The following is a 20774-nucleotide window of genomic DNA, read 5'->3' on the forward strand; positions in this document are numbered from 1 at the left end:
AAATTTGAACTGTTTTCCACCTCAAGAATTTTTCCCAAATGCGCTCGGGTGTACGGTTTTGATGTATCCCAGCATCCAATATTATCTTGATGAACTTGTGTAAAAAACATAATTCCATTCCTTGTAACTCCCGAAGTAGATGACTGACTATTATAACCACGATCTCCAATGGATAAGAAATACTTTGCGTTTTCTTGATTATTCGTTTTCCATAGAGATTCGTTTAATAGCAGATCCATTGGAACCATAAACTCCTGGAATGATAATATTAACTTTAACTTCTAAATTTTTACTTCGTTTTATTAAGGGAGCTTGAGAATATTGTGTTAAAATTTTAGGTCTATCCGAGTAAAACTTCCGAAGTTATGCGCAGTTGAGCGCGGGAAATTATCGCATATTATTGCACAGTATTTCCTTACTAAATTCCCCAGATAACGCTGTTGGGTTTTTTTTAATTTATTATTTTTAGAGGAAAATCGGGGTTGTTGACTTTCAAGTGTCTTAAAAAATCGAAAAAAAAGAACTCGACAGCATTACCTGATAAATCTTGTCCTTTAACTAATGCGATTTGATTTTTTTATTTAAGCCCCCTTAATATTATAAATCAACTTTTGGTAATCCATATCACTATTAATTCATAAGAAACCCTATAAAAATAAATCATGCCAATGATAATTATATTATATATCTTAAGTGCGTGGTCGGAAGAAGACTCCCCTCTAGAATATGCATGTCTAATCCTAAATTTACTTATAGTTTCCTAGATCTTACCGTTTTTATACCCGTTACTCGTAGAGAAAAAGGGTATACTAGATTCGTTGAAAAGTATGTAACAAGTAGAAGGAAGCGTTTCCGCTATATTTTTGAACAGTATCAATAGCGAAGTAGATTAAGCTGTCCGTCCGTCCGACTGTGCGTATGAACGCTTAGATCGCAGATACTATAAGAGATATTTCAGCATCCTGCCACGACTACTCTAATGCCTATAAATCAGGAAAAACTAAAAGCGCTGAAATCTCAGGAACTATTAGAGCCAGAAAGTTGGGATTAAGTAAGTATAACCTTGAGATGCAAGCGCATCTTATGGTGGTACCATTATCCGGCCACACCCAGCAAACTCGAAAGACGATTTTCGCTTTTTGTAGAAAGGCTTATATCTCAGTAACTATACGTGATAAAAAGTTGGGACTAAGCATGTAGTTTCTAATGACGCCACAAATAAATAATTAGATTTTATAGCATTTTTTGAATTTTTCTTTGACTTATAGTTACCAAGATAGTGGCGTTTCCAGAAAAAGAGGAAACCGTTTTTGAGCTTGATGGGTGTAAGAGTGGTAGTGGCCGGTTAATGGTACAACTTTAACATGCGCTGGCATAAGACTATACATCCTTAATCCCAACTTTCTCTATCTAAAAATTTCTGAGATTTCGCGATTTTTTTTTTATTTTTTTTAGGGCGTTAGAGAGGGCGTGGTAGGATGTTGAAATAAGCTGCATTTAAAAAATATGCATGCTTAAACCCAACTTTGTAGGTCTTATAGTTTCTGAGATCTCAGCGTTTATATGGACACACGGACATATCCTTATCGACTTGGCTATTGATCCTAGCCAAGGATATATATACTTAATACGGACGGAAACGCTTCCTTCTACGAGTAACTGTTATACACTTTTCAAAGAATACGATGTAGCCAATTACTCTACGGGTATAAGAATTAACCGGACGATTTTTTAATTTTTAAATTATTAATTTCTGAAAGCTTTAAGAATTTTTAAAACAGTTGTGTCTGAAAGCTACAAAATTATTGTGTTATGTGGCTGAAAATTTTCTAAATCTAAGCTATATTTGGGGTATTTCTTATTTATTACAGCTTACCTTAAAACTTGCCATTGGATGAAAATAAAGAACGCGTTGCATACTTTTCTTGTTGTTAGATATACTCATACCAAAAACACCATCTAGCCATTGAAAGTTTAATCCGTACACGTTAAAGTCTGATGCAATTGGATTCGGATAAAAATTAAAATTTGTTACACGCCAGCTTTTGTTTTTTGATAGGCTATAAACAACCAAACCGAATCTCCATACATCCGATACAATTGCATGGGCATTGTAACAATCATCTCCAATATCCACAACAATATTAGATAGCAAAGACTCTTGTTTTATTAGAGAAGCTTTCAAATCGTGGTGAACAATCTCTTTGTCAGTTTTAAGGTCATATACAACAATCTTTGGTGGGCATATCTGATTTAAATTAATTGTGGCATTGACAATACCAGAATCAATTAACCAAATTCTATGGCATCTATCTACAGCTGTGCGATAAACTGACATAAGTTTTGAGCAGTCAGGATTATTTGGGTTTCCATGAGCTTTCCAGTTTGGATATGGTCGTATTGCAGGACTTAACTCACTTGAAGGAAACGGGATAGTACCTAAAGATGCAGGCACGCCACCTTTCCAACGAGGTGTTGTAATAAAAATGCGATTTTGATGGACATCAATTCCCAAGGGTAAATTATTTTTCGGAACAAAGTCTCTGTAAATACAAATTTTTCATTTAAATACGAAGAAATGCTATAGTCGAGTGACGCGACTATGAGATACCAGTTATTCTTGTAATATATTTTAAAATTAAAATATATCCAGAAGAATCTGACGATTCATGCATTTTAAATAGTGCCACATATTGCCATAACCATTTAAAACATGTATAATTTGAAAAGCGCCATCTATGTGTTAAATTATGATCAAAACGAAACTTTTAACTGACTGTGACACATTTTTCTACTTTTTACTCGCTTATCAGTAAATTTAATTAACGAGTTAACTAACAAGATCCAATTTTTAAGTATTAAGTTTATAAAAATCTTAAATAAATATAAAATTATTTTATCGTTTAATAGTTCAAATATATTTTTTAATACTAAAAACATTTTGTGTTTTAGTCACCCATTTAAAATTGCTTGTTGACGTTGCACAAAAGTCGAATACTCGAAGTCCAAGTATTTCCACTCACTAACAATCTCCAGTTTACTTTCACTCTTTAGGGTTTGAAAAGTCTTTCGTTGAGTGTATGAGTAGCCTTCAAATGTTTGAGAAACTGGTTGAATGATGGAAGTGCTATTTAAAATCTTAAATAAAGATATTATTTGGGGAATTAAATAAAATCCTGTTAAAGACCGCATCCTAACAAAATCCGAATTTTTTTAAATCGATATCCACCAGAATTTTTTTATATAACAACCGATATGAGCTACCAATTTACAATGACTGAATTGATGTATCTAGTAAGATAGTTTCGAAAAAATGTTAAGAGCTTTTTATTTTTATATGACCTGAACTGTTGCTCAAGCTTTTTACAAGAGTAAAAGCAAACTAGCTTTTGGTGATCTTAAGCTTATGATGTATAAGTTGCATTACACCCGTTACTCGTAAAGTAAAAGGGTATATTGTATTCGTTGAAAAGTATGTAACAGGTAGAAGAAAATGGTTCCGACCCTATAAGGTATATTTATTATTGACACATCGATTTTAAGATTTTAGCGAACATACATATAAAAACCAAGCGGTTTTATCGCTTGGCGGGCGTAACAGAGGGCGTGGGCGCAGAATGAATCCCCATACAATGCGTTACTATCTTAAGAATATACATATATATATATTCCTGAAATCTCCGCAATTTTAGTTTTTTCGAGTTTTATGGGCGTTAGAATGGCTAAAATAAACTGGCGCTGCCCCTTAAGAATCTGCATTATTAATCATACATACATCACATTTTAATTTCCGTTACATATTTCTCGAGATATTAATGAATAAGCTTGCAACTCATGGGTGTACGAATAATTTATGTGCTGACTTTATATCGCCTTGAGATCTCAGCGTTTATACGGACAGACAGACGAACAGACAGACGGACATGTCTAAATTTACTCCGCTATTGATCCTAGTCAAGAATATATATACTTTATATGTTCGGAAACGCTTTCTTTCACCTGTTACATACATACATTCCAACGAATATAATATACTCTTTTACTCTACGAGTAACGGGTAAAATAATTTTGGAAGAAAAATTTACTAGCACCACCTTTTATATATATCCTATGTATATGTATTTAGTTTCCTTTCTAAAAATTTGATAGGAACTATTTAAGTTATACATCTTTTATGAGTTAAAAATTTAAATGTAAATTCATGACGAAAGTAGTCAATTCAATATGTGTACGTAGGTATGTACATATGAAAATTTATAATTTATTTATTAAACCTATTATATGAGGAAAGGAAATGAAAATGGTTTTAGTGTTTGTTCAATGTATATGAAATATGTAAATATGTATGTAAGTATGTATGTACATACGTATGTACATACATATGAATGTACATACGTATGTACATACATATGAATGTACATACGTATGTACATACATATTTACATACATATGTACATAAATTGAACAATAACTAAAACCATTTTCATGTCCTTTCCTTTTATAAAAGGTTTAAAATTATTTAAACTATTAATTTTCATCTATTGAAAACGTCCGACATACCTCAGATCAGTTGACATTATGCAGATATGCTGTTGTGTTTTCGTATATAAATATACTGTGGTTGTATGTGTGCGTTTTAAATTTAAATTTTCTGAAATGTTGTATGTAAAAGAGTCAATAATATAGTAAATAGGCAAAAAGTGGACAGTGTGGAGGCTATCTTTAATGTGCACTCATATTCTCGAAACTTAGAACCGTATTCTTGTTCCTTCTTTTGGTCTATTCAGATATTAGTGTTATTCTTATCTTTAAATTATTCATTGTATTGTATGCAATAAGCATTTTTTTGTAACAGACAACAAGTGGATATAAGCACCAAAAAGTGGTAAACTGTTTATACATACATACATACATATGTAAGTAACACATCCAAAAGAGAAATATTAACTCATTTGTCGTAAACCAATTTAAATTCAAAAAATATAGATGGAAGTCGTAATAAATGTATATTACATAATAAAAGCCAACCCAAGTTTTTATTGCAGGCCCTTTTAAGTTTACATTTGTACATGTAGGCCATGTGTGTTTGTACATAATTTGCACCGGTTGCCACATTTTACTCGATGAAATTCACAAAAACAAATTATTTTAAAGTACATTTTAAAACAACGTTATTAATTTAATTTTTTTAGATTGGTAAATTTTTGCGAAATGGATTCTACCTCAAATATCGTGGTAAGTGAAACCGAACAGTTCAAAATTAGGAATACAAATTGATTAAAATTTTAGTTTATTTGAACAAGAGCTTTGTCTTAAGTTTAAATATATTTTTTATTATGGTTCTCATTAACTATAAAAATTTTAAATTTTCTCTTTATAATAATCCTTTATCTAAAACTTATATTCTTTTTGTAAATTGGAAAATATAATAATGTTTCAGGAAGTGGTAAATTTAATTCTATGTATTGTTTTATAGGAAATTACGCATTTTTAAGTTTATATTTGATTATGAATAACACTCAAAAGGTAGCTAAATTTTAAAAATGGGTTTTCTAATGTTGGTTTTTCAGAATGTAGTAAAATAATATAGCAACTTCCCCATTCAAAAAACTATTTACAAAAAAGACATGTTTCTTTTTTTAAAACACACATTTTTTAAAACACATTACATATAAAGTTTATGTAAAGACATTTTTTTTTAAATATATTTATATTTTATGTTAGTGGGGTAAATGCTCCTTTATTTTTTTTTTGTACACTGTTTAAATCAATCAGAATTATTATTTTTATAATCTTAAGGAAAAAGTAGTCGAACCAAATAATGAAACGAAAGATGTTCATGCTGATGTGGATAACGATAAATCAGCCGAAAAACTTTTGGATTCAACGATTGACACCGACCAATCTGTGATCCTAACATGTAATAAAAACGACGACGAATTAATAATTGATGAAAGTGCATCCAAAGAGTGCAAATCAGAAGAAAATATTACATCAGGTGAAGCAGTATATTCAGCCCCAAGCGCGGCAACTATAATTGATAAAGGGTTAATACCTACTGGTTCTTTTGAAGATAATACAAATGATGGAATAAATGAAAGCTCAAGCGCGGCTACTATAATTGATAAAGGGTTAATACCTACTGGTTCTTTTGAAGATAATACAAATGATGGAATAAATGGAAGCTCATATATAGAATCCGAAAACCAGACCGTAGAAGATTTGTCTATGAAACCAAGTTTATCTATTATTCAAGAAAATTCACTTGCTAATATTAAAATCAATTCGATTAACACTGATTCTGAGGCTACCCCAAAAGATAATATAATAGACGACACAAATATTGTAAGCGCATCGAATGATGAAGAAGTACCTGCCCAAGAAGATGAGGGCGAACACGTTCGAAGTATAGAGGATGGCAAATTGCACGATTGCTCAGAATCGTTAACGGAAAAAGTATTTATTTCTTTAAAAACTAACTTATTCAACGCACTTAAGCTTCGGCTGAACCACCATTTTTCATCAAAAATTAAATTTATGATCGCCGAAATCACTGATTTTTTCGTTATTTTGATTTGAAAGAAACCGTTTTTAATGTAGCTTAATAATAATAATAATAAAAATAATTATAATTAATAAAAATTTATAAATTATTTTACTACAATAGCTCTTATAAAAGCTCCTACTAACGGTTTTTGGGAAATTAACCCTTATATAGTTCCTTAATTTAATCTGCTGTTGAACTAAACTGTTAAATTACTGCTTTCTAACCGCGTGACCACCGTATCTACAATTTTTAAAAATCGTCAAACTTTAAACTTTAAACTTTTTAGCTCGAACTATATATATTTTCATATATACCATATTTAGCAAAATTTATTAAGAAATTAAAAAATAGGAAAAAAATACGTCCTACCTAATTAATAATTTCAAACGCGCTTGGCCTTCTGCTATACATTTATATTGTCTAAACTTCGATTAACAATTAAAATGATATGAATCGAATATTTTTAAATTATGGTATGAGGACGCATTTTAATTTAGATTACTTATAAATTAATTTCATATTCTTAGAATCCCAATGAACCTACAACCATTTCACCTGACCTGTTCAGCGAATGCACGAAAAGCGAAATCGTTACATCAACCAATCCTGTAAGTAATTCGATTTCATAATATTATATTATCACCTCACAGCTTAGTTTGTGTGTTACAGTGTTACAGGTGATATGTATGTACGGGACATATGTAGATTACTTAAACTGTGTAAAAAAACAAGGAGAACCGCTTTGGTACAGTGCCGCGACTATGATTTTAAAATAATAATTTTGTCAGCAGAAATTGACGCAACTCCACCTTTTGTCAGAGAACGTCACTGATTAATTGATAGATATTGACTAAAAATGTTATACAAGGTCAAACAAAAACATAAAATTTAATATTATGACCACGTCATTGATAAATTGATAGATATTGACTAAAAATGTTATACAAGATCAAACAAAAACATAAAATTTAATATTATGGACCCCACAGTTTTCCGCGGTTTGTTGACGTTAGAGTGGGGTGGCCTCGATATGAAGCATGGTCTATTTGACAGAAGGTATCTTTAGTAAAGGTTTTCACTACGCCAATTCCTGCAAGCCAAATTATTATTTAAAAATTGGATTACTAGTTACGGGTTTTTAAATTAAGCGAACACAGTTAGTTAGTTGTCAAAACACATTAGCTTGCATTTTTTGTAAGCTTACGCTGATATTCGCCTCGGCTTGCAAGCCATTAGCCTTTATTCCTTAAATTAAAATTATAATATTTAAAGTGTCTCATTTTTAATGTTATTGTTAATGTTATAGGTCAATAAATTGGAAGAGCTTAGTGAAAATGTTAAATGCAAAAATGAAGAATTATTCCACAAGGTACGGTTAAATAATATTTTAAAAATTAAAAATAATAATAGTTCCTAATGTTCATGTACTCATTATAATTGGGCAAGCTGTTGGAAGAAAGTACCAATCAATCTAACAATTTTAATTCACAAATTCGGGAAAGTGGTCGTGTGGGACTATCTGATCAGGTAAGTAATAGCGGAAAAAATTGCCTTGTTATAGGTGAAAAAATGATCATTTTTACAAAGGTGATATTAATAAAGCACATTCTTGATGTTCCTACGCAGTGCAAGTTTATTTCAGCGTCCTGTTACACCAAATCTAACGCCCATAAATCACGAAAGTATAAAATCAGCAACTATTAAGGCTAGAAAGTATGGATAAAGCAAGTATAATCTTGAATTGGCCTGACATTTTAAGGTGTGCCATTATTAAAAACTGCATGCTTAATCCCAACATTCTATCATTTATAGTTACCGAGATCTCAACGTTTATACAAAATGCGAGAACTGTCTTTCGAAATCGGTGGGCGTAAGAGTGGGCGTGGCCAGATAGCGGTACTACCTTAAGATCCGTTGGTATCTCAAGATTATATTATTTTTATATACTTAATCCCACTTTCTAGCTCTAATAGTTTCTGAGATTTCAGCGATTTTAGTTTCGTGAATTATGGGCGTTAGAGTGGGCATACTTATTATCAAATTTGTATCTCCTATGTTATAGTTCCGGCGATCTCAGGGTTCATACGAACAGACTATTGATACTGATCAAGAAAACTAATATATCCTTTTACAATCCCACAAAAAGAATGTAAAGCTTTTTTTACTTCCAAGATCTTATATACATTATTTGAGGATTCCAGATATTCTATAGTTACTGAGTATTTATTAAAATATTAATATACTTAAATTCGTTTAATTGTTATTAAACTACTCAAACGCCTACTATCAAATACCTTCAATTTTTATCCGCAACAAAATCGCATTGAAGGTAAAACAATATAATTTAATTTAATTTAAACCAACCATTACCCTTATAAAACTACTCTTGCGTAATTATTTAAAATGCATTAAACGAAAGGGGATAGATGTGTTTGTCATATATACACAAAGTCTTTCCAAACAAATCCAATCTAAGTTTTGGTTTTTATTTTTTTTACTATTTTTTACTATCTCGTCTGATCTGAACAGGAATGCAAACGCAAGGAAGACCACACAAATCTCCAGTTTGAGGTGGTTATATTGATAATGATATTTTTTTTGGTGTTGAAATTTTTGAAATTCTGAGAGATATTAATATGCCCTTGGAAAAAATTATTTTACGCGTTACTCGTTGAGTAAACGAGTATAAGGTATTAGTTAAAAAGTAAGAAACCAGTAAAAGGAATAGATTTCTACTCTATAAAGTTATATACATCATGATCAGGATAAATAGCCGTGTCGATTTATCCATGCCCCTTCGAATGTAGGTAGTATTGGTATTAATTCACACAAAACGCTCTGAGGCCTCGAAAACTATAATCAAAAAAAGATTGAATGGGGCATTCATTTTCTAAAACATGCCGCAGCTCACCAACCGGACATGCCCACTCTAAAGTCCAGAAAACTGAAGCGTTTATATCATTAAAATGTATATTTTAGTTGACCTTATTCAACGGTTTTTGTCAAAACCTATCGATTTACTAAACATTTTTAAATCGAAACTTTTTTCACACTATATTAAAAATTCAATTCGCAAGCGAGCTGCGGGTCAGACGTGTAATTACAAACGTAATTACAAACAGTAAATATTATAAAAAATACTGCCCACCTCGCTTTACAATTTATGAAGGACAATTCATGGACTTCTACAACTCGCTTGGAGATCGCTTAATAGCTGCAGGGGACTATAATGCCAAACACACGCACTGGGGATCACGCCTTGTGACTCCCAAAGGAAGGCAATTATACAATGCAATCATAAAACTGAACAACAAATTAGACTTCGTTTCCCCTGGAAGCCCCACATACTGGCCAACAGACCCCAGGAAAGTTCCAGACCTAATAGACTTTGCGGTGACAAAAACATTCCCCGCAATATAATAAGCGCCAAAGCGCTTTCGGACCTGTCGTCAGACCATTCGCCAGTGCAAATAACACTTCTTCAGAGCACAAAAACTACAGGTCACCACCACAGGCTACCGTCCCACACACACAATTTCATCCCTGCTCACCAATTTGGCTTTCGTCAAAACCATGGAACAATTAAACAAGTTAACAGAATAACATCAGAAATTCGAACAGCCTTTGAGCATCGGGAATACTGCAGCGCAATATTCCTCGATGAATGTCAATCCCTTAATCGAACACACTTGCCTGGCTAAACTCACAAACTTCTTGAGTCGTATCTATGCAACAGAACCTTCACAGTTAGGTGCAACACAACAACATCCGGCGACTACATTATCAAAGCTAGAGTCCCGAGGAAGCTACGGCCTAATCTGTTTCTCTTATACACAGCGGATATTCCTACGAACTAGCAGATACCAACATCTACGATCGTTGACGACACCACAATTTTAAGTCGCTCGGGGTGCCCTCGTAGTAGAAAGGTTGCTATCTGATTGGCGTATTAAAATAAATGAACAAATATGTAAAAGTGCAAACATGACCTCTACTATCATTGAATAATAGGCAGATTCCCCAAGTCAATGATGTAACGTATCTCGGCGTCCACCTTGAGAGACGACTAACCTGGAAAAGACACATTGAATGCATTCGCCCTCGCGTCGGGACTACAAGGTTTTCTTTACAACTGTACTCTCAAGCCAATCTGGACATTTGTCTCCGAGCTATGGGTGAACGCCAGCAAAACCAACACAGACAGCGAAAACCATCACTGGGGCACCATGGTATATTAACAACCAAAACCTCCACAGGAACCTAGGCACCCGTTAAAGATGAAATAAACAAACAAAAGCATCCTACAATGAAAAACTCTCTGTCCACCCCAATCGCCTCGCAAGAAGCTTGACTTGGGTTCCCAGCCGATCCCGTCTACAACGCAACGACCTGCCAAGCCAGCAATAAGTTTCGGGCCCGCTGTAGCACAATTTCAGTCATATTGCTGTTAGTTAGATTAATTAGTTTAAGATTTAATACACTTATTGTAGTCTCCAAAGGGAGAAGATTCAATAAATATATAGCAAAAAAAAAGTAAGGCCTCACACCGTCAGTTTTGGGAATAAATATCGCTGGCACATATGCCACAGTGGCGGCTTCGCCTATAGTTGTTCTCCCTTTTTTTATTGCATCCATAACGTTATATTTATCAAAAATTTATAATTTTTATTTTGCAGAACGAATTTAATAACCAAATTCTGGAAATAATATCGGACATAGACATAAACATTAAAGCACAAGAAAAAATAACTCAGCTTAAAGAACAGGAATTAAAACTTATTCAGAAACAAAACGATTTGGCAAATCAAATTCAACAGCAACAGATCTTAGCACAGAAGTTGAGTGCACAAAATCAACAAACTCAATATCCAAGCGGTAAGCTCGACTTACTAAGCCGACAGCAAAATGAGCGCTCTATTTCAACGTCGGGGCTGAATGAGGATGCGGCTTTAAAAGTAAGTATCAACGCCGTCATTTCCCACCTGTCTGGACAGTTTAATTAGTTTTGTATGCATTTTCCAAAGAAGATTATATTTCATTTCTACTACTATTATACTATATACTATATTCTACTATTTTCTACTTTCGTTAAAATATTTGTATGCAACTAAAAGGACTGAGAGCTCAGGAAAAATAAAGAGCTCATTTAATTACATTACCACTTAAACGCGCCATAACTTTTTATACCCGTTACTCGTAGAGTAAAAGGGTATACTAGATTCGTTGAAAAGTATGTAACAGATAGAAGGAAGCGTTTGCGACCCTATAAAGTATATATATTCTTGATCAGGATCAATAGCGAAGACGATTGAGCCATGTCCGTCTGTCCGTCCGTCCATCCGTCCGTCCGTCCGTATGAACGATGAGATCTCAGGAACTATAAGAGATACAAAGTTGAGATTAACCATGAAGATTCTTGAGGTCCCGGGACAGCGCAAGCTTATTACAGCATCCTGCCACGCCCACTCTAACGCCCACAAATCGCAAAAATCTAAAATTGCTGAAATCTCAGGAACTATTGGAGCTAGAAAGTTGAAATTCAGAACGTAGAATCTTTAGATGCCAGCGCATCTTAAAGTGGTTTTACTATCTCAAAAGACGGTTTTCGGATTTTCTAGAAAAGCTGATATCTCGGTAACTATAATTGTTAGAAAGTTCGGATTAGACATGTAGGTTTTCATGATGCTCCTAATGCGAATTGTTCCGATCAAGCCACGCCCACTCTAACGCCCACAAAACCCGAAAAACCAAAAATGCAAAAATCTCAAAAACGATAAGAGATACATATTTTTGCTTAGGAACACGTATTAAAGATGTGCCTCTGCAACTTGCGACGAGGTTGCATCCGGCAACGCCTACTCTAACGCCCACAAACCGGGGAAAACTGTGGCGTATATTATTATGAATGCCTTCGCTTGACCTTGTATAACTTATTTCTTTTAATATCTATCGATTTACCAAAGATTTTTCAAATCGGAACATTGCCGCCTTGTGAATTTCAACTAGTAAAATAATATTTAAAAATTTTGTAAAACAGTAACGGGTATCTTATAGTCGCGGCACTCGACTATAGCGTTTCCTCTTGTTAAAATTAGTAAACGGTAACGGGTACATGGCTGCTGTTGTTTTAATAAGATTTTAATATTTCCTTACAGTGCTTATCTCATAAAGAACATGTTCTTTAATTTTTCCTAGATATAGCCTCCGTCTGTAAGTCTCCGAATATGCAATGATACGGTTCTAGTGTACTTTTGGATCCAACGCTCAAGTTTAAAAACAATTTATTATTTATTGATAATAAGCCTGTGCATGTTATTTCACGTTGCTTAAAAGAGTTTGATAATCTTCACGCTACTAAGAAAAGACCTAATTTAGTTCGTTAAAAAAGTATTTTTCAGCTCTTTAAGGTTCTTTTAATATTATAATTATGTTGCTCCGTTTACCTACTTATGTAAATCGTTATAATTATGCTTAGAACTGGTTTTAAGCAAAATCTTGTCAGGACTATTAATGAACCTGTAGAATTGTTGAACAAATAAACATTTAATGGGTCCTTTAGGGCAACACGCAATATTTAACTTCTTAACTTGCCCAGATGTACAAGACATTAAGACTAAAAAGTAAAAGTAACCGTAAATATAAATTCACATTATACTTGCTTCTATAAAAATCCTCTTTCGATAATGGCATAATTTAGGGATTGGACCACTCAAATTAAATATTATAAGTTCGAAAACATGTTTACTTTATTGAATAGGAAGCAACAAATGTATCGAAGACGGTTGACTTGCGCAAAATATTTACTCCTGCGACCGACACTAACGAGATATTGCCGAAAAATCGTGAGTAATTCAAAATGAATAAGAAAAGGTGATACGTAAGAATGGTAATAATTAAAGCTTAAAGATTTAAATAATCAGGCTATCTAATAACATATCTCATATACGTTTTACATATATCTTCAATGCTTTGAAAATAATCCTACCTTGCTATAATAAAGCGAATAAGAGTCGCATATTCGTTCAATACGTATCGCCTTTTAAAAAATTGTTAGCCGAAACATTTATATGTTTATTTTAAACTTGTTTAAAATAGGGAAGCTATATGCCTCGTCTGCATTTTATTCTCCGTCACTACACCCTACTGTGGAAGACCAAGTAGAACTAGCACGAAGAATATCACATTCATTAAGTGATATAAGTAACCAAACCTCTAAGGGTCAATCAATGTATGTCAATCGAAAAAAACGCTCAGACAAGTGGGTTCATGAAGGTAGCTCTCAAGGTAATCGCGTTTTCGATTCGTTTACTTTATCTTAACGAATTTATTTTTAACGAATTCCGGATCCCTCAATTGCTTTGTTGTAATAATACTGATAAAAAAATATATCACATACAAAGGGAATGTCTCTGTTTGCTGCGGACCTTTTTTACCACGATTTAATTTAATCACCCTACCCTACCCTTTACCCTTTACTCGTAAAGTATTTACAAAGAGAATATAACTGGGAAAAGAAAGCGTTTTCGACCCTTGCAAAATAATATAGCGTGTGTAGATAGAAGTGTATAAAAGATAGAAAGTTACACTTACACTGCTCTAGAATCTGAATGCTTAACTTAACTTTCTATTACTTACCCAAAATATCCGCATTCGGAAATGTTTACTTCTACCTGTTATATATTTTTCTACGAATACATTGTACCCGTTAACTCTACGATTATTAGATATAAAGAGAAACGGTATATTTATTAGTTTTTATGTTTTTAGTATATTCATGTAGAATAATTTTTATATGTAGGCAATGAATGCTCTAATGGCGCTATGAATCAATATAAAGAGAATTCAGAAAGGAATTCCTCATTGGAAATTACAAAGTTGGAAAAAATACCGCTTAAGCTCATAATGAACCCAAACGGAAAAGTCCGTGATTATAATTCACTGAAAGAATTGATTAACGTTGAAGCTGGCCTTTTATGTCCTGACAATTGCGCTGAACTAATAACTGCACTACATCTTCATCAAGGACGAGGTAACTTGTTAAATGTAAAATACGAACTCATTATAACACACACTACATAACAATCTTTATAGGCTAGTGTCTTAGTGAAGATCAGACTTTTAAGTATTTATTATATTACAAAGTATAGTAGTAGTATTTGGTATTATTTTATTATACCCATTACTCGTAGAGTAAAAGAGTATACTGGATTCGTTGTAAAGTATGTAACAGATAAAGGGAAGCATTTCCGACCCTATAAAGTATATATATTCTTGATCAGGATCAATAGTCGAATTGAGCCATGCCCGTTTGTCCGTCCGTCCGTCACAAAACCAAAAACAAAAGATGCCACTGCAACTTCCCACGAGTTTTCATCCGGCTACGCCCACTCTTACGCCCACAAGCCGCGGAAAACTGTGGCTTTTGACCTTGTATAGCTTATTTCTGTTAATTCTCTCTGTTAATTTCTATAGACTTACCAAAGATTTTTCAAAACGGAACATTATTTTGCTACTTATGAAGAAAATTATGTTATAAGGCCTCACATGGGCAGTGACGTCACTATCAGTTACTCAACATGCTTTCTCCGACAAAAGGTGGCGCTTGGGGAATTTCCACTAGCAAAAGGAATATTTTAAAATTGTGTAAAACAGTAACGGGTAGTCGCGGCACTTGACTATAGCTTTTCCTGTTGTTAATATTCTTCTTTTATTATTCTTCAACAGAAATGTTTTGATTTGGAAAGAGTAAAGTAAATTTAGTGGAAAATCATTAAAGTTAGTTTGTCGTCCGCTTTCAACGAAGTTCACAATAGGCAGCCAATAGGTGGCGCCAATTTTTCTGTTGATAAACCAAATTCGTACATTAAACAAAATAACTCAGTCTGTCGATAGGTATTGACAAAAAATGTAATATAAGAATTCAAACTTTCTATCTCCTATGCATACCGAGATATTAACGTTTTTGCTTATTCTAACTTTTTAGCTCTTATTTTTCTGAGAGCTTCTACGGACAAGGGGGACATGCTTCAATCCACTTGACTATAGATCCTGATCTAGAAACGCTTCCTTTAACATTTTATATTCTTTTCAACGAATACATTATAAAAATAACAGGTATAACAAGTGAAACATCAGTTGAGATTAGGCACGCAGCGAAAGTCTGTTACAGCATCTACTCTAACCCTTACAAACCGCGAAAAACTATAAGTCATTGGATCTCTGAAACTTTAAGATCTAGAATATTAAGTTTTAGTTACGTACGATCTTTTCCTTTTTGTATTTTTGATCATTACCTCTCGATTTTGAAACGAAACAAATAGTTATGAAACAATCCTTACATGTGCAGTAATTCAGTTAGGATCAGTTATTATATACATTTTATGTGGTTCTGGCAATAAGTGGCAGTAGTAAATTGTACACTGCGTCAATTTTTATGATGGAAACAGGTACCTCCTATGACCGGAATTCAACTCTAGAGTTTCTTCTTGTTACATCTTGTAATTATCTTGTCTGTCATGACATTTATTTTTCTTCAAAAAACTTGTTTTGAAAACTCACATATGGGATTCTACGCAGACTATAACCAATCTTAGGTCTCCGGCGCGCGGAACGCTTACCTAGCCCTCTTGGTATTAGGCAATGTATAAATTTCTTAATAATTGCATTAATCATTTTTATTCTAATAATAATTTTTATTTTAAATCATTTTTATTTTAATTGCTTTGCTTTATTGATGCTCTTTCTGCTTCTCCTGCCGCCGCCGCCGCCGCCGCCACCACCACCAACGGCTTAAACTGGGGTACGACCTACGATAAACTACATATGTATTAATGTATGTGAAGGTGCTGAACTTTTTGCGAAGCGCCGCAGAAAGGCTGATAACTGGGTAGTTGATGAAAGCAATTTAGGAACTCAAAATCATCCATCTGGTATTCCAGATCACCAGCAACATCAACAAAGGGCGACTATATCACAAAACATTTTTCCTGCATATTCTGATGCGGGAAAACATCGCGTTCAATTAAATATTCATCAAAATCAGTTAATCGAAAAGTATTCAAGGCCAGGACTGCAAGTGGTTCAGTCGCCGTGGGAAGCAGCTTTAGAAACTGGTTCAGCAAGCTCAGCGTTTTTGGAGGAAAACAAAAGTCAATGTGCCTTACGTACTGCCATATCACCAATTCAATATTCCCAATGTGCTAGCAAGGATTTAACGGATTCTTTGGAGCCCTTTGGAGCTTCTTTGGAACCCACACACTTTAGACCCCAGAAAAATTATACAAACGTATGTTTCTTCCAAAATTTGTAGCTTAATAATAGTTTCCTTCTGCAGATCATTGCTTCCCCGCCTCAATCGTTTAATGTGCCCTCAAACCCACAAAGGGAACTTGCATATACTCCATCTGTTGCTCAAGGCTGGGGTGGTCGCACTGTGGAACTACCGAAAGGTTAGTAAAGAACTCCTACCGAAATTAATTAATCTATTATATATTATTATTATTATTAGTTTATATAGATTATAATAGAATATTTTCAGAATATGCAAAAAATTTGAAATCTAAGCATAGGAAATATCACGGCAACCAATGATCTGAGATCAGTTTATTCAACAGACAGCTTTATTTCAAAAGAGCGTACCCAATAGTGTTCTCATCCATTTTAACGTTTTTAACATTATGTTTTTATTCTAAATAACGTGGATAAAGAGTTCTGCCACAATTTTTTCCAATTTTTTAGGCTACAAGTGCAATCTTGGGTATTACTTACAATTTTACTGAATTTCCCACACATTAGAATCTATAAATGTCCGTGAATACTTGGTATTTTATGTGGGAGTCCAATACTTCAGAATATCTGCAATATATCAAATGATTTTAAAAATAAGTTTTATCTCTAATTAAACTTGGACTATCGCTGGTACGTTGGTTAAAGTTCTGATACTAACTTTTATTTTGTAGTATTTTTTGTTGTGCTATTACATACTTTTTTATTTACTAGATTTCCCGCACATGAGTATAAATGTATAAATTTTCGTTCATACGGAGTATTTCATGTAGAAGTCCAATATTTTAGAATCTTTGTAATATATCGAAACAGATTCATTTTGGCAGACTCGCCCCCAGTATGGGAACGCCGATGACAGCACTCATAATTGTAATTATTTATTTGGAGACCATTTGGCTTCTGATTTCGCTGTTAATGTGGAGAATCGATTAATTGAACTCGAAAAATTTCAAAAGTACCTAATGGAACAACCTGGTTTTAAAACAGAAATGTTAAGGAACAAAGAAAATGTTTATAAACATTCAACCAAACTAACCCTGGCGTCCCAAAGCTCAAAAGATTTAATACCAAAATCAGAAATTGACGTATTAGGACGAATTGAACAGAAAATCAAAAACGACGTAGATCAAACTGTAAATGTTCGTGATATTATACAATCTTTTGAGGTACAAAACATAACTGAATCGACAAAATGTCGAGCCATCCAAGCTACAGAACCTATGAACCATGAAGGCAAGGTTTAATGTGTACTTGTTCTGTGTATATCTACATATTTAAACACGTGCATGTTTTAAAAATATTCCAATTGCTAATAAATGTTTTTTTTAAGTTTTAAACGTTACGTATAACTGAGAAATACGTGTCGAAAAATTAAGAATAAACCTTTCACCTTTTAAATTACTTTAAATATATAAAATACGTTCATTTTAAATTAGAGAGAAGGAAAATATAGTAAAATGCTAAACTCGTATATGAATGAATACAAAAGAGAGGCTATTACACTGTACTTGTGTATATGTTTGTTTAAGTAAAGTATATTTTATATTATTTTATTAAAGACAGATCTGTTATTCATAACTTATAATGAAAACAAATATTTGTTTTTAAATTAAATATAAAAGTTTGACCTTCAACGTAAAGACTGTCCACCATTTAACAAATGGTTCTTAATCTAAAAACATTATATTAATTTAGTTTCTGTGTTTCCAATTTGTTTCTGCAGGATTATATATTCCAAAAGAAATATCTAATAGTTTGACCTTCAACGTAAAGACTGTCCACCATTTAACAAATCGTTCCTAACCTAAAAAAATTATATTAATTTAATTTCTGTGTTTCCAATTTGTTTCTGCAGGATTATATGTTCCAAAAGAAATATCTCTTTCAAGCTATGTAGCACCTCCGCAGCAGTACGGAGGGTACAACAAACATTTTGAATCACAACGCTCTTTATCGGGCTCATTACCAAAATCTACTACAAAATTGCTTGCAAACGATGACATAAAGAAAAGTTCATTGGCACCGGAATTTAAAATTAGATTTAATACGGTTCCGCCAACTGAGCAGCTTCACTCACCGTGCAGCTATAAAAAAAAACCAAACGGGGTCGAAAACTTTTCGCCTCAGGTCAATTTTAGCCCGTCACCATTGTCTTTTAATAAATTGGCTATGTATGAACAGCCTGATCAGAGAAACATGAAAATTACAAGTAATGCTTCACCAACACAATATGGAATTACATCCTTCGAACACGTGTCAGGGTCTCCAAGTTCAATAGGATCCGTTGAATCACCACGTCATATGTTGCCAACTGGATCTCTGAGATGTGGACCTCTGACAACCGGCTCAGACTCTCCGCTGTCAATTCGTGGTCAAAGCTTTAACAAATGCGCCAGAGGTTGGGGAACCACACCCGACAAACAAGAACGATACCGCTTGCCACTGGAAGGAAACTTGCCGTTCTCTGATTTCTAGCTTTTTCTCAAGGACATTAACGATTTACGAAATATTTACTAACCGTTTTAATTATAAATTGTAATTTGTTGGTTTCTATGGTTTTTTAAATAATAATGGCACTACATCGAAAATTCGACAGAATTCTTTCAGTTTATTTTTAAATGAATTATTTTTTATAACATCTTTGGGGCGCTTAAAAAATGTTATCCCTTTTAACTCTCTAGATTTAATAATAAGTGTATTTTAAAATATTTTTTTATAAGTCTTACAGATCTTAACCAATAATATTGAGTATATCAGCCAAATGAGTAGCCTACCAAAGAGCCTTCGTCGGGTCAAGGGTTTATCATCATTGATCATCTAGCTGATTGTCGTTCTGACTGTTTGACACACAAAGTAGTTAATCAACCGTTATTGTACCCGTTACTCATATGTAACAGGTAGAAGGAAACGTTTTCGACCTTATAAGGTATATATATTCTTGATCAGTATAAATAGCGAATTTGATAAAGCCATGTCTGTCCGTCCGTCTGTCCGTATGAATGCTGAGACCTCAGGAACTATAAGAGATATAGAGTTGAGACTAAGCAGGCATATTCTTGAATTCTACGCAGCGTAGGTTTAATTCAGAATCTGTGGCGTTCATAACATTATAGTGTATGTCTTCCTTTAACCTTGTATAACATATTTTTGTCAATATCTATCGATTTACCAAAGATTTGTCAAATCAAACATTATTTCGCTATTTATGAAGAATGTGACTTGATCCGTTACTCGTAGAGTAAAACAGTATATTTTATGCATGTAGAAGAAATCGTTTTCGATCCTATAAATTCATGAAATGGCAACGCATCTTAAGGTGGTACCTAAAAACGTAGCTTTCGGAAGCTATTATTAAGTATACATATTTTATATATGCCGATGAGATTTTTTATCCGCCCACGACTATCCTACCACCCACAAGGCGCGGAAAACTGCGGCTGACATAATATTAAGAGCTTTATTTTCGTTTTAGCTTGTATAACATTTTTTTAATATCTGTCGATACAGCAAATCGGAACATTATTTCCCGATTTATTAAGAAACGCATGTAATTCCTAATCAGTTATTAAATATGAGTTTTCTGACAAAAAGTATCGCTGCTTCTGCTAGAAAAATGATTATTTTATAATAAGATAAAATAGTTCAAGGCACTAGACTATAGCGTTTCTCCTTGTTATTCCCGTCACTCGTAGACTTGAAAAGTATGTAACAGGAAAAATTAAACCTTTCCCAACCGTATAAAGTATATAAAATATCTTGATCAGTATTAATTCCCGAGTCGATTAAGACACGTGCGAGTGATCCCAGTCTTAAATCCTCCCTCAGCGAGGCTTGGGCGGCTCCTGGGTGATGTGAACCCCAAAATTCGAGGTGATGTTGCTGTGGGTCAGTTGAGCGTTCCATAGTGTGATACAGTTTTCTTTTTAAAGAAAAATGATTATGT

General features: G+C 33.5%; 2 protein-coding genes across 26 annotated transcripts; one reads left to right on the forward strand and one right to left on the reverse strand.

Moving 5' to 3' along the window:
- Positions 1–5: 5 nt before the first annotated feature.
- LOC108102354 (protein yellow) lies at positions 6–4592 on the reverse strand (the record flags this gene model as incomplete). Its single annotated transcript, XM_017207242.2, has 3 exons — positions 4561–4592; positions 1877–2543; positions 6–254 (listed from the first exon to the last, which is right to left on the reverse strand). Coding segments are annotated over exons 1-3 (933 nt in total), but the record flags the coding sequence as incomplete, so codon positions are not given.
- LOC108102351 lies at positions 4447–19419 on the forward strand. 25 transcript variants are annotated; one of them, XM_017207217.2, is made up of 14 exons: positions 4447–4451; positions 5193–5235; positions 5800–6456; positions 7075–7155; positions 7854–7916; positions 7994–8074; positions 11224–11502; positions 13305–13389; positions 13643–13831; positions 14346–14576; positions 16390–16832; positions 16881–16995; positions 17645–18064; positions 18687–19419. In XM_017207217.2, the coding sequence occupies exons 2-14, from the start codon at positions 5212–5214 to the stop codon at positions 19304–19306; spliced, it is 3288 nt and encodes a 1095-aa protein (XP_017062706.1). In that variant the 5' UTR covers positions 4447–4451; positions 5193–5211; the 3' UTR covers positions 19307–19419. The 25 variants fall into 25 exon arrangements, with proteins under 25 accessions (XP_017062706.1, XP_017062721.1, XP_017062705.1 ...); XM_017207216.2 differs by lacking the exon at positions 4447–4451 and adding an exon at positions 4678–4885; XM_017207215.2 differs by lacking the exon at positions 4447–4451 and adding an exon at positions 4679–4916.
- Positions 19420–20774: the final 1355 nt, after the last annotated feature.

The sequence above is a fragment of the Drosophila eugracilis genome, unplaced genomic scaffold (assembly GCF_018153835.1).
Source record: "Drosophila eugracilis isolate 14026-0451.02 unplaced genomic scaffold, ASM1815383v1 contig_340, whole genome shotgun sequence".
NCBI lineage: Eukaryota > Metazoa > Arthropoda > Insecta > Diptera > Drosophilidae > Drosophila > Drosophila eugracilis.